Below are 16,766 nucleotides of genomic sequence, written 5' to 3'. Positions count from 1 at the left end.
ACCTCAACTTCCATACAATTTTGCAAGGCCTACTGCATGCGCTTGCTGGAATTCACTATCTACTGCAATTCTGATGCTACTGCAATCAAGTCTGCTGATTTTCAGCACTGTTAGAACCAGTCTGCTGCATTCCTGGTCTACTGACCAAGTCTTCTGCATTCAGATCTACTGATTCCCATCTGCTGGTTCTGTTTCCAGTCTACTGGTCTGATGCTACTGTTTTTGGTCTACTGGTTTTGGTCTACTGATTTTTTTTCTACTCATTTCAGTAGTCTATTACAGTAGTTTATTTTAAGAAGTCTATTACAGTAGTTTATTTTCAGAAGTCTATCAGAACTCATTATTTCTAGTTCCTCATCCCCACATTATGAAACCTGGTTTGCTCTGATATCACTTCAATGTCACGCCCTAGGGGTGGGGTTAGTCGACACCGGTGTTCTCAAATTTACATTCGAAAACAACAACCTCAGAAGTACAAGATTCAGAAACCAGTCTTTTTATTCATAATACTAATTAATTCATTGTCTGATACAAACTCGAATCACTAATGTTTTACAGCGGAAATGTAAAACCAAACATAACATTATTTTAACAGATACAGCGGAAACATAAACTAGAACTGAGAACAACAATCTTCTTCACCAGCCCCAGAATTGATTCTGCTCTTCTTCTTCTAACAATGCTTCTTTGTTCTTATCTGAGATAGGTTTGGTGGGTCAGTGATATGATCGTCACTTAGCAAGCGGGGGCGGGAATAACTCCCAGTTTTCAAAATCATTTTCAACAGAAACAGTAATACAACTAATATACAGAAACTCTTATTTTCAGAACATGAATCAATATTCAGAACAGAAATCAGAAATTAGCAAGTAAGTAAGCACTGAGCACATTTGTGAATTTCATGGCTAACTGATATCAGTCCCCTATATGTTCTCTCCTCTAAGGGGTGAGGCCAGAATCAGAAATCAGAATTCAGAAATATTCAAAATATATATTCTTACCATTAGTTCACTAGGTTTCAGTGCTTCAAAAATCAGAGATCAGAAATATATAAAACAGGAATTATCAAACTGATTTCAAGATATTTATACATAAGCCCACTTACCGTAATTTGCTATAAAGTTTCGGTTGAAGTTTGGAATCTGCTTGTTCTTGCTATTGGTTTCTACTGCTCGAAAATAAACACTCTCTTAACTTGAAAATTCAAGTGATAATCTCAAGATTTGTGTAACATCAATTCAGAGGTTTGAGGGTGTTATTTATAGGCAAAATTCTGACTGTTAGTCCTCCCAATTAATGACCATAATCTGACATTAACAGCCTTTATTCCATGTTAAATGCTTCAGTTACAAGTCATAAGCTGAATCAATTACTGTCTGTTGGAATCTCGCTCTTCTGCTGCTGGATTTTACATGTTGTCTGCTGCAGGATTCTAATCTGCTGGAAAAATACCAGCTTCTGAAATATTGGCTTCTGCTGAAAATTTTGCATTGCTGCTGAAATGCTGAAAAATTCGGGTTCTCACATTTGAGCATAGTGTTTTTTGGAAAGCCACCTTTGTATATTAAATGAGTAAGATTTTGAGAAATAAACATTTTAGTCTACCAAACACAAAACTTTATCAATAATACATTGACACAAAATTTGATAATTCAAGCATAATATCTTGCAAATGCAGTATAATGTTCCATAGGTGAGTATAATGTCGGGTTATTTGAGCATATATTTATAGGGAAACCCCGTTTTCCTTATTAGTACCAAGGCTCTAAAAAGTGCTCATCGCATTGAAGAATAAGAGCATAGCTTCAAGCTTTTTAAGGTTAAGTGATGTTAACACGAGCTTAAATGTTGAAAAAATTACTTTACAATAATAGAGGAAAAAATACATAAATATAATAAATTTAAGTGTAATAAATTATTTTTTGTTAGATTTTAATTAAATATTTTATGTCATTCACTTCATATCTCGTGTCGTCCAATATAAATCTAATTTAATGGGACTACGTTAAAACATTAGTATTAATGTAGGGTATAAAATATCAATATATACCTCTAGTTCACAATTGCTAAACTTAATTATCTTAGATCACACATTGCTAGCATTACTTCTAAAAGAATTTCTGATTAAAGTTCTTCTTATTCATGAATCTTTCTTTTTAAAAAAATCGTGCTTAAACATGAATGTATATTGATAGCATCATTTACTAATAAAATTGTTAATTTTTATTTCATTGTCTTCTTATTCATCAATTTCGTTTTTAAGAAGTCGCACTTAAGCATAGTTAATGACGCTTACTATCACCAACTTGTGTTTGACAGCTTTTGGCCAAATCAAAGTGTTTTAGGGAAGATTAAAGCTTAAGCAAGATTAGGCGAAGTTTATCAAGCTTTTTAGGACATTTTTTTATTACTAGAAGAGATAATGGGCATTCATCAATGTCCTATTTTTTATTTTGTGTAAAACCCAAGATTTTGTAATTGTGATAATATTTTTGTAATTTAAGTGTGCTAGGATTATTCAATCTTTAGGTATCTATCTCATTATTATATTTAAGATGTAAGATTTGTAAGTTTATTTAAAGTTGTGTGGGTAATTATAACGTGTACAATATTTTTGGAGCTCGAAATTTAAGATAATATCGTGTAAATATTTTGAACTTGGGATGAATAAATAGATCATGATCTAAAAAATTAAATAAGTAATTTTTGGATATAAGCAAGTAAATTTTGAGATATAAATTCAAAGTTGAAAATATTATATCAGATAGAGATCTAAGATTTGAGATGATATTGATATACCTGGATAAAGATCAAGCAAGAGGATAATATGATCCCTAAATTTCGAAATTTTGGAGTATTTAATGTAGGATTTTTGAAATAGTAGAGATAGTGAAAATTCTACACGATAAAAAAAATGCAGGCATGAGAAAATTTAAAAGTTTGCCTACCAGATTTTAGGAAAAATCAAAATTCCTATTTTTGGGAAAAATTATCATTAAGTTCGAAATTACGAAAGGACATTTTTGAGATTTAAGAGCGAAGATTTAATTGTATTAGAAAATAAAAGATCTACCGAATATTGGAAATTAGACAAGCTTGGACAGGAGAATATTTTGAAAATATATCCAAGGAATGAATATATAGATTTTGAAATTATCCAGTATCATGGATAAAGAATGATAATTATGCCAAATTTAAAGTTTGATTCAAAAGTTCAAACGCGAGGATAATACACAATCAGGATAGCAGCCATCTCTCTATAAATAGGAGAAGCTTACACTGAAATTTTCTAGTTTCCTATTCAATTTTCGAAATTTACTCCCAAAAATTCTACACGAGTCATCAAAATTCTGTCCATGTTCATAAATTTTTTTCTTTCGTTCGGGATATCGTAATCCGAGCTCCACCGTTCACAATACGCTTCCATATGTTTCAAATAACATATTCATATTTCGGCCAAATCCAACGGTTAGTGTGACGTTTATAGCATTCGCAAGAAAACTGCTCATATTCTATGCGAGAACATCATACCTACGGGCTATCATCCATAAACAGGATAAAATCACTTCCAAACCCGATTTTCACTATTCATAATTTATTTGACATACCTACTGTAGGGTCGAGCTCGACCTAGGTGTGAAGAGCAATTCATTTATTTTTGAACCTTCGCCCTCTCGCTCGGATGTAAGAGTCCCGCCGCCGACAGAGACAATTAGAAGGGCCCTGGTTAGCTCGACTCAAGCTCTTCACCTGGGTCGAGCTTTTCACACCTAGGTCGAGCTCGACCCACCTGTGGGTTGAGGGTTTGATGTTTGGCTAGAGGGGTAAGGTTTGGGTCGAGTCTACTATTATTCCACCCAAATCTCAGCGACTCAACCTAATTTTTTACTATAACACTACTTAATTTTAAATTTTGACAATTAATAACATTTTTTGTTTTTTTTGCATATTTAACTCCCCACGAAATAAACATGGAGGCTCGACCCATTGAGATACATTAAACATTCAACTCATATGGCTCGACCCATTGAGATACATTAAACAGTCAGTCGAGTGAACGTGTTAGAATTTGTTATGAATTTTTTAGGTTCCACTATTGTTATGAATTATAGATACATTAAACATTCAGTCGAGTGGATATTCAACTCACATTGCTCGACTAAATGGTACATTCTTAACATTAGGTTTCACTATTGTTATGAATTTTTTAACAACGCACTTAAATTATAATACATAAATCATATTAAAATGTTTACATAATTATAAATTTTTTATATACTAGATATACATTCTAATTATATTTAAAGTTATCATCATAAATATCAATTATATATTACAACATTATCAAAACTCAAAATTCACCAACTCGACCTAAAATCGACACAAACCCTAAACAAAACCCTAAACCATACCTCGAACTCCACCCACTCTCCACCAGTCGACCCCAAAATCGACCCACTCACCACTCACTCGACCTAAACTTAAAAATTCACCACAAACACATTACAATCTATGTTGACTCGACCCACTTAGCACCCACTCGACCCAAAATCAACCCACTCACCACCCACTCGACCCAAACTTAAAAATTCACCACAAATACATTAAAATCTCTGTCAAGAAAAATACAAACACATTAGTAAATCGATTGTCTTTAAATTCAAGCAAATTACATATCATTCAACTCTATCTTCTATCGAATTCTCCAATAGAAGGAAATCTATTTTTTTTCTTCTACGTCTTCTCTTGATCACATGTGGCAATACTAACATATCTCAGCACACACGACCCACACACTTAGCACACTCCACCCACATGCTCGACCCATACCACACTCAACCCACACTACCTGCTCGACCCATACACTTAGCACACTCAACTGGCATCTTATCACACTCGACCCACACACTGAGCACACTCCACCCACCTGCTTGACCCACACACTGAGCACACTCAACCCACACTACCTTGCTCGACCGTAACAACTCACACTAACTCCACTCACAAAAATTCTAATTAAGAACGACTAGACCTAAACTGAAACAAATCTAGTTGCTATAACATTACATAATAGTAATAACATTACGAGTATATACTTATTTCTCTTTCAAATCTTCAAATTTTCAAATGATGTTTGATTATATTTTGTTTTGTTTGTTGTGAGGAATACAAAAATAACTAGAATGAAATGCTGAAATCTGGAGACGAGATCAATTAAAAAATATTAAAAAGATTGGAAAAAGGGGGGAAATGAATAAATTTGGTTGTATTGGCTCATTCATGCACCCATTTTCCGTGGAGAAGTGTTTGTTTCAGAGAGAGTCATTGAGACGAGTGTTCGCTTGCTCTCTTAACACGTTTCGTTTTCTATTTCTGGACTATTCAATATTTAGTGTTGTGCCAACACCCCATTTTTATTTCACTCTGCCACCTAAAAATAATATTTTCTTGACTTTTTGCTGAACCCATCTCCATCAACAGTAGTGGAGTGAAAAAAATTTAGGGGTGAGAGTTAAGTGTAAGATATTTTTTTATCAAGTAGTTATCGCTTAACGAGTGGATATGTTTGCGGTTATGGTTGTACATAATTGGTCATTTGACCCGTGACAACATGAAAGCCCTACATACTGGCACTTACTTTGTCGCTTTTACTGACTCTATTAAGGGCCATCAGTTGGTGAAGTTGAGTGTAGTATCGAAGGAACCAATCCATTGTAGTCGAGGATTCACCGTTTGGTTATGAGTGAAGATATCCTGTGTTATTTGATGTGTTAATAGTGCAAGAAATCTCTGACCAAAGTAAGATATATGCTTTAGGGAAGGTGGTTCTCTATTTGCATATCCGATGTCATTATTAAATATAGCATATTGTTACCGAATTCATTTGCAACTCTCGATATACCAATAGTTGCATAATCGATCAGAATATATGAGTTGAATGGATCATATTGTACATCAACCATAACTTATGTTTCTTTCAGGCACCATCAGTGATACATAGTGGATCATGGGCGATACTAGACGCTCTTACCATGAATCGATGGATTCAATCAGACTTGAGTTTTATATTCTTGATGAAGGTGTTAATGAAAAGAATGAGGCTAATTAGAGTAATTCTGGATAAGAATAAATGTTGTTTTGAATCGCAATAAAGTTGTGAACTCACGGCTAGTTGTATCTCTGAATCATTGAGGGTCACACAAGTATCAGATTCTTTGTTCCCATCGAGATAGTCAAATGGTGACTGTAGTAGGATGAAGATAAAACATATAGCTTATAAAAGAGTTTATATGTGGATTTCATCATTAGAAGCTGTGGAAGTTAGCTTGACTTGCCAATTTTGTAAAGAGAGTATAACTGTATTTTTTGTGAAAGAGTTCACAAAATTGGCAGCTGCCAAAATGTAGCAGTGAAAATTTTGATATTTGAAATTACATAGACGTTGTCTGATCGTCGATCATGGTTATAATGAATAGTTATAATGAGTTCACAAGTATTTATTTCGTAAATTTAAAATATACTAATTAAATAATAATTTTAGTAGTGGTGACACTATATATTCATGGTTCTCATGGAATACTCTAGAGGGGCATAGAATTGATTAAATTAAATAATGATTATTTAATTTTACATATATGTCTATACACATATAAATGTATGTATAGATGTATATATATGTATATATTATCATATATTATTAAGAGTTGACTTTGCATGATATATATTCTATGAGAATTTTAATTAATGAAAATAAAGAAATCCTAATGGGATTAGGATTTGAGTAGTAGAATTAAGTTAGTATATTTTATCAATATATTATCAAAGGTTGATACAATGGAACATAATCATACAAAAAAAATACATACAAATTCCTCTTTTTCCTCACAAAGTAATTTTCGGCCGCCCCTATAATTTCACAATAAAATTTCGGACATCCTTCCACCACTGTTGCGCCGCCCCAACTCGTCGTAACACCAACGAATTCGTAAAATTTCGGCAATCTAATTTTGACATTAAATCATTTAGACCTCTAGTACGATCTGAACAAAGAACTCAGTCTCCAATTGTGAACTTGATTAGGCGATCAAAAGAGGGAGACCGTTCACAGTGATTTACAAGAAGAACTGTATCCGCTTAAAAATCAGAATAGTTGGAGCTGACATTATATACGTAAACGTAAATTAAACTAAACACCCTATGAATGTTTATATAAATCATAATGTACCAAAAAATGTTTTGAACGTAAAAAAAATTAAACTTCAGCTGGGTGCGAGAAAACAGTACTCCAATAGTGATATCAGATCCAAGGTTTCTCAATCGTATATTTTGTATTGTTTAAATCATTTTGAACAAATTGTATAGGGATGGTCTCTTGTAGCCTAGACCCATGGGTTCAAAAATTTTGGGCTCAACTGCGATTTTATGATTTTTAAAATTATGAGTCAAAATTGATACTTTATGAAAATTAGATAATTTTGTCCTTGAAAATAATTTTAACAAAATCATAAAATTTTATTATAAAATAAATAAATTTAAAAATATGATTTTTATTATTTAGATAAAAGGAGTTTTACGAAAAATTAATTATTAATATAATAAATAATTAAATAAAGGTTTTATTTAATTTTAAATTATGGTGGTTAGTGACATATTTGTAAGATACGCGATTTGATAATATTTGATATTATATGAAAAATGATGATCATGATTCATGACCAATTTGCTATGTGTGTTATGATATTTTATACGTTGTGTTTTAATATATGATAATTATTTTAAAATGGGTCTGGTTTATTGCTAGTTCTCACATTTTAAATTTGTATCCCTACTTGGCATGAAAATTTAATGTAAATATTTGTTGGAGATCAAGATATAAAGATGATGAGCCCAAATCCTCAACAGTTTTGAATATCAAAGACATGTAAAATAATGGAAGCTTATGTAATAATACATTTGCATCATGAATTTACAAAGGTTCTGGAGATGGGTTCATATATGATTCATATGGATCAATTAGCTCTGAGTTATCGATCATCTTTTATTATTTATGATGTATGTGATATATTATAAATAATCAGTATGTGCGTCATTATTAATATAATAACAAGAGTTGCATGAATCCGAAAAACATGCAAATATACACGACACGAGATTTTAAATCTAATGATGAGAGAAATTTTCAAATTTAAAAATATCTCATTTTGAATAAGATTCAAAATTTAAATCAGGCTTATTAAAAAGAAAGTTTAACATTTCATTGTCTTTCATCAATAGTAGTTGCATGATGAACACTACATATGGTCAGACTTTGGTCTAGATAATTGGGGAGATATGGACGTCGGAAAGCTGTGACTTCCATTGACATTCTTGATGTGAATCACGTGGAACTCCCATGACTTTGGCCTAGATAATTGGAGATCTCATTACGACCGTCCATTAAGATTTAACATTAAGGGTCAGGCTCGACACGTAAAGATAAACGACACCATATTAGTGGGCCTTTATGAAAAGTGAGGCAATACTACGTAAGAGTTGCAATGTGTAGCAATTGAGCTCTAATTTTGGGAAATAGTTATTTGCCCAAATAATTGGGATCATAATTTAGCAAATTGGCCTTGCATACTCACTAAGAAAATTAGATTTCCCGTTTTCATCAGAAAGTGGTGAAAATATCAAAATAGTGGAAGGTAATTCACAAAAACAAAAGTTCATATTTTATGTCTTATAAAATATTTAGTGATGTTTATTCTGTTTTCATTTTAGTACATTTACGATGTCTTCGCGAAATCTTCTATCTATTATATTCTATCAAACAAAATAACCGGACCAAATTACCTAGACTAGCTGAGGAATTTTTTTAAAATTCTGAGAAAATAACATATGTTCTCAACAAGGCGCTTCCAAAAATGGCTGCTGCCAATACCCCTGCTGAGGAATTGGCTATGTGAGAAATGATGAGACCATGATTTGCAAGTTAAGAGCTATATGTTGGATTCTATGTCAAACGAGTTGCAAACGCGGATTGAGAACGCCGTAAATGCTGCTGACATTTACGGTCACCTACAAGAGTTGTATGCTGAACGAACACGTCCACTAAGGCATGCTACTATCAAGGATCTCATAAAGTCATGCCTGCGACAAGTGACCTCGGTCCATGAGCATAGTGTGAGGATGATTGGACTCATCGAGAAACTAGTCGGCCTGAACTTTTTTATTCCAAATGAATTGTCACAGACATTCTACTGCTGTCAATACCACAGTCGTTTGATGGGTTTGTGGTGAACTTCAATATGAACAAGTTAGAGACCAGCTTTGAAGAGTTGGTTAACATGCTTGCTAGCTATGAAGCCATTATCAATAAGTAAAAACATGTTTTCTTAGTGGGCTCCTCATCTGGGATGAAGAAAGGCTCAAAAGGGAAGGGAAAAAACATTCTGCTCCTTCCGAGAAAAACAAACCAAGTAAGAAGCAAGCTCCAAACACTTTTAAAGTACCACAAAGTCCGATAAGTTAGAAGATGTTTGCTTCTAGAGCAAGAAACCTGAACATTGGAAGCACAATTACAAGGAATATCTAACGCAGAAGAGTACTAGCAAGGATATGTATTATTGTATGACTGCAAGGGTGGAGCATAGGTGCACCTTGAGACATGCCAGCCTGCAGAAGACGTAGTTAATCTTCAAAAGAGGACATTTGAGTCCTCAACAACTCGTTTGCGTGATAAATTTTGTCAAAAAATGTGGCTTGTTCGAAATTTGATAATATTAGCTATTTTTTACAACAACCTAATCTAAGTGTCTGAAAATAATCATTATTCCATCTTTAGAAAGCTGACTTGTATTGAAGTAGTACAAATAAGTCAACAAAGTAAGAAGAAAGGAGAGTGACTATTGTCCTATGAAGACTCGCTACGATTCCCGTGGGCTCCTTTAACCAAGTCACTGCACATAAGCTGTGGGTTTCTCGCTTTGGACCTTCCACCAGCTTCATGGAGCGGCTTTTTGCAAAACGATGAGGGGGAAACTCAGTAAGAAGTCGGAGAAGTGAAATATACGATAAGGAAAGTTTTGTTGACTCAGCCGTTGACGTTATGAAAGAGAGAAAAGTGCCCTGAGGGAATCAATCCTTTTTTAGGGTGGGATACAATTCCTCTATTAAACCAGCCTATCACGAGTTGATGTTATCCATCCTATATGACGGATCAATTGGAATGCTCTTCATGCTGATCACTGTCGATCGCCTCGTAAGTGATAATGCAATCACAAAATGCGCTTTGACACCGAGCGAGATCTTTGAAGCCTCGTAAAAAAGATTTTTATTTTATTTTGTGGACTTAACCATTTTTTGTTTTTTGAATCGATGTATGATAAAGTGATACAATATGAGGTGACAATATATTTGAGTTTTTTAAAAATAAATGTTGTTTTGTTTTTATATATGAGGTCACAATATATTTGATTGTTTTAAAATAGATGCTCTTTTGGTTTTAGTGATTGTATTGTCTCTCATTCGACGATTGTCCTTACTGTACCATGAAGAATATTTTCAGTGTGCATATGTTTCCACTCACACTGCACCCTAAGAAACTTCTCAATGAGTCATTCATCTCAGAATTGCCTTAAGTCAAGCACGCTTAACTTTGAAGTTCTTATGTGATTAGTTCTCCAAAAAATATGCATCTTCTTGATATGAGTAGTACATATCAAATATTTTAAGTTCTCCTCAAATGCACAATCTCATACCTGTACGGTTTTGGAATCGATCATTTCGGTATAAGATCGGTTCATTCATATTCCCTTAGTAGAAGCCTGCCAAGAGCCGCTCATTGTTCGTGCAACCTCATGGCACCGGCGATCACCTCCCGCCCTTTTCGGCTCCGAGCGTCATATTTATAAATTTTTTGTTAGGCTTCGCTTACATGACCAAAATCTAAAATAGACCAACTTAGATGAAAATTTTTGTAGCACAAAAACTCTTATGATACTGTTTCACGAGTCAATTTAGTGAAATAAATCTTCAATCTGATAGGACTGATCGATCCCTATGTTTGGAAGCTTGGATTTGATGGGATTTGGGAGGATATGGATTTGTGAATCCAGTTTTTACTGTTTAGTTTCATGGAATATAAAGAAAATCGGATTTTGAAGAATTCCATGGTATTTGCTGGGATTTTATTGTTTTGGCTCAAATCTCTTCAGATTTGATAAGATTTAGTAGGATTTGGATTTCAAGCAAATAATTTTTATCCTTTCTATTTCTCTTCACGTCGTTTTTCTTCTATTCACCTTCCTTCATCATTGTTTTTCCGTTCATCTTACTTTTTCAACAACCACAACATTCGTCTTCCATCGTCAGTTCGTTTGATTCTTTATTGCAATCGCCAATCAGATTTATTTTACATTCTAGTTTTTCTCTTATTCTTTTTTAGATGTTCATATTTAAAACTTTTATTTGTAGCTGTTTATTGAAACTCGACTTTCAATCAATTTTAACGAGTAAATGTAAAGAAAGGCTTTTTAAGAATGTACAATTGGTTGGATGATGGCTTAATTAGTTTGTTCAGATAAAATACGATTTGTTTTATGTTTATCGACCAAAAAAGCTCAAAATAATATACACATAATAATTTTTTTTAAAAAAATATTATATTTACGAAATTATTTAAATTTATAAAATCGAACTATATATATTACACATGCTTTCTTTCTTTTTTTTTTTTTTTAGAATCCAAGTAAAATTAATTTAAAATAATAATTTACAATATCAATATATATGTTTTATTTTTCGAACATAGTATTTATAGATAATAAATTCAATTCAAATTCTATATATAAAATAATTTAGCCTACCCTTTAAGTTGAGATTTTTAATCTAGTTTCTTTTTTAGCAAATATCTGCAATGTAAGTTAGAGTAATCTCTTTGAGACTAATCAAAGACGTTGTTACCTAATATAGTACTATTTAGCACATATGATATGTGTAAAATAATTGATAAAATATAAATTTACATAATCAAGATATAATATTTTTTTTTTGAAAAATTACTACTAAAGCAATTATTAATCTTCACTCCTTTTTGAAAACAAGGGTGCAAAATATACCGAAATTAGTTTATCTGAAGCATGATTGTTTTCACAAGACAGTGCCACGTACTCTCAATTGGTTCAATTATTGTTAGGAAATAATTAGTTTGTGACTGTATTTTCAGGCTGACGTGAGTAGAATTGTTCTTATTTGTTTGTCCAAGAAATTATGATGTATTATTGATATTTTGGCTTTCTACGATAGCTTTCGTATTTTATACAAGTATTTTCTTATTTTACAGATGGATAACATCAGCGGATCAGCTCAAAAAACACAAATGGTTGTTGTAGAAATAGCTTCTTGCCTTGCTTTCTTGAATTTATTATTTCATATAAATAAGATGTATATAATTAGCGATATATCAGAAAAAGATCCTAACAGAGAAGAAGTTAGGAGCGAGTTAATGTATCGTATTGAAAACGAAGAAAAAATTTGTGCTGTGCTTCATATGGGACCGACTGCATTTAAAAAATTCTTTAAAATATTACGAGAAAAAACACCCGTAAGAGGTACTTTACATCATGGTTCACCGGAGCGGCCGGGTCTTAGCCGGAACGGCCGTTCTGGAACGGGAACGGGAACGGCCCCTAGCGCGTCAAAGTTCCAGTACAAAACGTTGAGTGTAGTGTCACGCCGTTTTGTGTCGTGAAATCGGCGAAATCTCGGCCGGAACGGAACGGCCGGTGCGAATGGAACGGTTCGGCTGTTCAAAATGAATTTGGATGAGCTTATGGATGAAGAAGACTTGGACGCACAGAAGAAATTTGAAAACTAATGAGTTGGCCTGTGGGGACAAGACTAGTAAAAGTTAAAACAATGGACCGAGAGTGCCGAGAGTAAGAAAAGAGGAGCAAGAAAAGAGTGTCAGACAACTTGCAAAAGAATCAATAATTTGTATCAACAATTTCAAGTCTATCTTCCTATTTCATATTAAGAAATCGTAAAAATCATCTCTCTATTTAAAAACCTCTCTTGTTGCTGCGTTTCTCCTTTGTACACAAATATTTGTAATCTGGATTTGGAAGCTTTTATTTGGATTTGGAAGCTAATTATCGACAAAGTTTAACTAAGGTGATATTTATTTTGAAGTATTTACGTTAATAATACTAATGTTATATATGTTCCACTAATAAATGTAGTTGATTATGATAAAAAAAAAAAGAAATTTTGTTAATTAATGTATTCTGGCCTTGTCGTATACTTAGTTAATTATGTATAATTCACTTAGTTAATCATTAGTTTTATTAAAAAGTATTTAAATTTACGTTGATAAATTATCTGTAAAATTATAGAATAAATATTTTTGGTTGATATTGTCAATTTAGAGGGTGAAAAAATAAAGTGGGTTGTGAATTTGTAAATTTAAGTATTTTGTAGAATGGCTCCAAAACCCGATATTGGTTGGGAGTTCGGTGATATGGTAGGTGATAATCGAAAGACAGTAAAATGCAAATTTTGTGAAAAAGTTGTAACCGGAGGAGTTACGAGATTAAAAGAGTATATTGCACACGTTACTGGAAATGTCGAAACATGTTATAATGCTCCCAAGGAAATATCTTTGATGTTACGAAAACATCTCCAAGATTCGAAGGCAAAACGAAATTTATTGAAAAAGAAAAAAGAAAAAGTATTAGAATCAATACAACAAAGTATACATGGATTGGAAAAGTGATAGTAGCAGTGAAGATGCTTCAGAAGATATTGAAAATCGAGAATTGCGAAAAGTCATGAAGGAAAGCCGTAAAACAAGCGTTTTTGAGGAGGAAATGCGTAACCGACACGGTCTAGGTAAACAATATATAAACAATATTATTAATTCGTGTGTACATACATTATTAATTTATTTCGCATGTCTAATCTTAAATTTTATAATTGTAGGATTTCCTGGTGCTAGTTCATCTTTTGGCCTAAATCCTGGTTTAAAAAGAGATATGCCTCGCAGCTTTAGTGTAAAAGATGGATCTCAATTACCATCAAAAGGGATTGACTCATTTATGTTTCCCTCAAAACGTAAGAATATAAAAAATTGGTTTGCTGTTGAAAAAGTCAAAGAAGTTGGGAAAGCTGTTTCAAAATGGTTTATATACAATGCTATTCCATTCAATGCAGCAGATAGTGGACCATATTATCAATCCATGATTAATACCATTGCAGAGGCTGGAACTGGAATAAAAGGTCCCTCAGGACGCTAAATTGGTGGGGTTTATTTACAAGATGAGGTGGATGAGATAAATAACTATCTGAATACATTAAAATCTAAATGGCCCAAGTACGGGTGTACAGTTATGTGTGATGGTTGGAGCACGCGCAACAAGCATCCTGATCATCAATTTTATGATTTATTGTGATCGTAATATGGTATTTCATAGTTCAGTTGATTGCTCCAACAAAACAAAGATAGCTGATTTCATTTTATCTCTATTGAATAAAGTGATTGACGAGATTGGAGAAGAAAATGTTGTGCAAGTTGTTACTGATAGTGAAGGTGCAAATAAGGCTGCAGGTGCAAAATTGATGATGGAAAGACCACATTTGTTTTGGTCTCCTTGTGCAGCACATTGTCTTGACCTCATTTTGGAAGATGTTGGTAAGATGGAAAAGGTAAAAAAGTGTATTGAAAAAGCCAAACAAATCACAAGTTTCATATACAACAGTGATAAACTTGTGAATTTGATGAAAACATTTACCAATGATCGTGAATTGTTAAGACCAGGAATAACCCGCTTTGCTACAGAATTTATTTCTATTGAAAGTCTTGTTCGGCATACTTCAGATTTGAAGAGATTGTGCACTTCTGCGGAGTGGGAAGAAATCAATAATACCAGCAGAAGAAGAAAAATAGCCGAAAAAACTGTTACATGGATGCAAGATTTTGGAAGAGAGCTCGTGATGTTTGTGCTGCAATGGAACCACTTGTAAAAGTTTTGAAACTTGTTGATCAAGACAAAAAGCCAACAATGTCAATTATCTATGAAGCAATGGATCGGGCAAAATTGGCAATAAAAGAAAATACTAAAGATTGGCAATCATATTGGAATGTCATCGATAATCGTTGGTACAATCAATTACACCAACATTTGCATGCTGCAGGTAACAATATAACTTATTTAAAGCATATAATCAAAGTCATTTATATATTTGTCATTCTAATTTGTGATTATGTAAATGTTATTTCAGCATATTTTCTAAATTCGTTACTTCAGTATTCTGGAACTTGTGTTTATACTGATGAGGTCAAATGAGGATTAAAGGTTGTAATAAAGAGACTTGAACCAGACTTAAGTGCGCAAGCTTCGGCGATGAGTGAGGTAGAATTTTTTTTCTTATTTTTCCTACTATATATTTGAAATATAAACCATAATGATTTTTTCTTATTCTTTCTTGTAGATTAAATTATTCACTGATCAGACAGGTGAATTTGGATCACCACTCGCAAAAATGGCTGTGAAAAAATCTCTCCCAGGTTTAGTATTTTTCAAAAGAATTTATAATTTACAAAATGTATATAAAATTATTTTTTTTGTATCAGCTGAATGGTGGAATGACTATGGTGACGATGCTCCACACCTTAGAAAAATTGCAATCAAAATTCTAAGCCAAACATGCTCATCTTCGGGATGCGAGAGAAATTGGAGTACATGGTCTCTTGTGCACACAAAGCTTCGTAATCGTTTGGCTGTAGAGAAGCTGCACAAATAGTTTATGTTTATTACAACATGCGGCTCAGGGTACGAAATTTGACATGTAGAAAAGAAGAAGATGACTATTACAGTCCGATAGACCTCAATCACATTTTTCATGATGATGATATCTTAAGCGAGTGGATAAGGGATAATGAACCGCCGGTGTTACAAGATGACGATTTGGCATGGCTAGATGAAGGAATTCAAGAATTACATTCCGATGAACACAACACAACTACTAACGGTCAGAGTCGTGCAAAAAAGAATAAAAATGTTCAGAAGTCAACAAAATCAAAAGAAATAAGAATTCTATCTAGAGATGATGGAGAAGATAGTGAAGATAGTGATGATTCAGATGATGGAAATGATCAACAAGGACTTGGAAAGCATCATAGATCACAAGATACAACGCATGATCAAAGTCGTCACGATGACCATCATATCGAAGGTATGACATGGGCAGAAGGTGATGAAAATTATTATGCAACACAAGATGCTGATCATGGTTATCGCCCTCGGGATTGAGGAACAACGTCGCTTCTTGGCAAGTTTGTCAGAATTCTCTAGTGCTAGTGATAAAGAACATTCAGCTGGATCTTCTCAACCATATATGGGTGTCGAAGAACATATAAGATGCCTCGGATTGGGGGGAAACCAGAAAATTCAAATGAGAGATAATTATGGATCGATGAGTTATAATTTGGACTCTCAACATGTTGGGTATGATCCGATTGGAAATCAATCATCTGGATATGGATATTATGGTAATTATAGTGCTAGACATGATTCTTTTGATACATCAGCATTCGATACAAGTGGAATTAGACATCGTGGATTTGATTATGGATCGTCTCATTATATCGGTGATAGATACAATGAATCTGAGAGTTATTTTGATGGTGCTCGCAATAGATTTCCTAATCATTCATCATCTATAAGGAGCGGTTTTGGACGTCGTGGTCCTGAGTATGGATCTTCGAGTACGGCTGCTAGTTATAG

At 33.3% G+C, this 16,766-nt stretch overlaps 1 protein-coding gene and 1 long non-coding RNA gene across 2 annotated transcripts; both read left to right on the top strand.

The window, feature by feature from the left end:
- Nucleotides 1-12,938: 12,938 nt before the first annotated feature.
- On the top strand, nucleotides 12,939-14,087 carry LOC142518084 (uncharacterized). The gene is made up of 3 exons (XR_012813468.1): nucleotides 12,939-13,155; nucleotides 13,462-13,872; nucleotides 13,963-14,087. It is a non-coding gene; the product is annotated as an uncharacterized LOC142518084 (long non-coding RNA).
- A 352-nt stretch (nucleotides 14,088-14,439) lies between these two features.
- Nucleotides 14,440-15,003, top strand: LOC142505208 (uncharacterized). Its single transcript, XM_075618091.1, has one exon. It carries the CDS (start codon nucleotides 14,440-14,442, stop codon nucleotides 15,001-15,003), a length of 564 nt encoding a protein of 187 aa, XP_075474206.1.
- Nucleotides 15,004-16,766: the final 1,763 nt, after the last annotated feature.

The sequence above is a fragment of the Primulina tabacum genome, chromosome 1, assembly GCF_025594145.1.
Source record: "Primulina tabacum isolate GXHZ01 chromosome 1, ASM2559414v2, whole genome shotgun sequence".
Lineage (NCBI taxonomy): Eukaryota > Viridiplantae > Streptophyta > Magnoliopsida > Lamiales > Gesneriaceae > Primulina > Primulina tabacum.
This window is presented reverse-complemented; position numbering and strand designations above follow the sequence as displayed.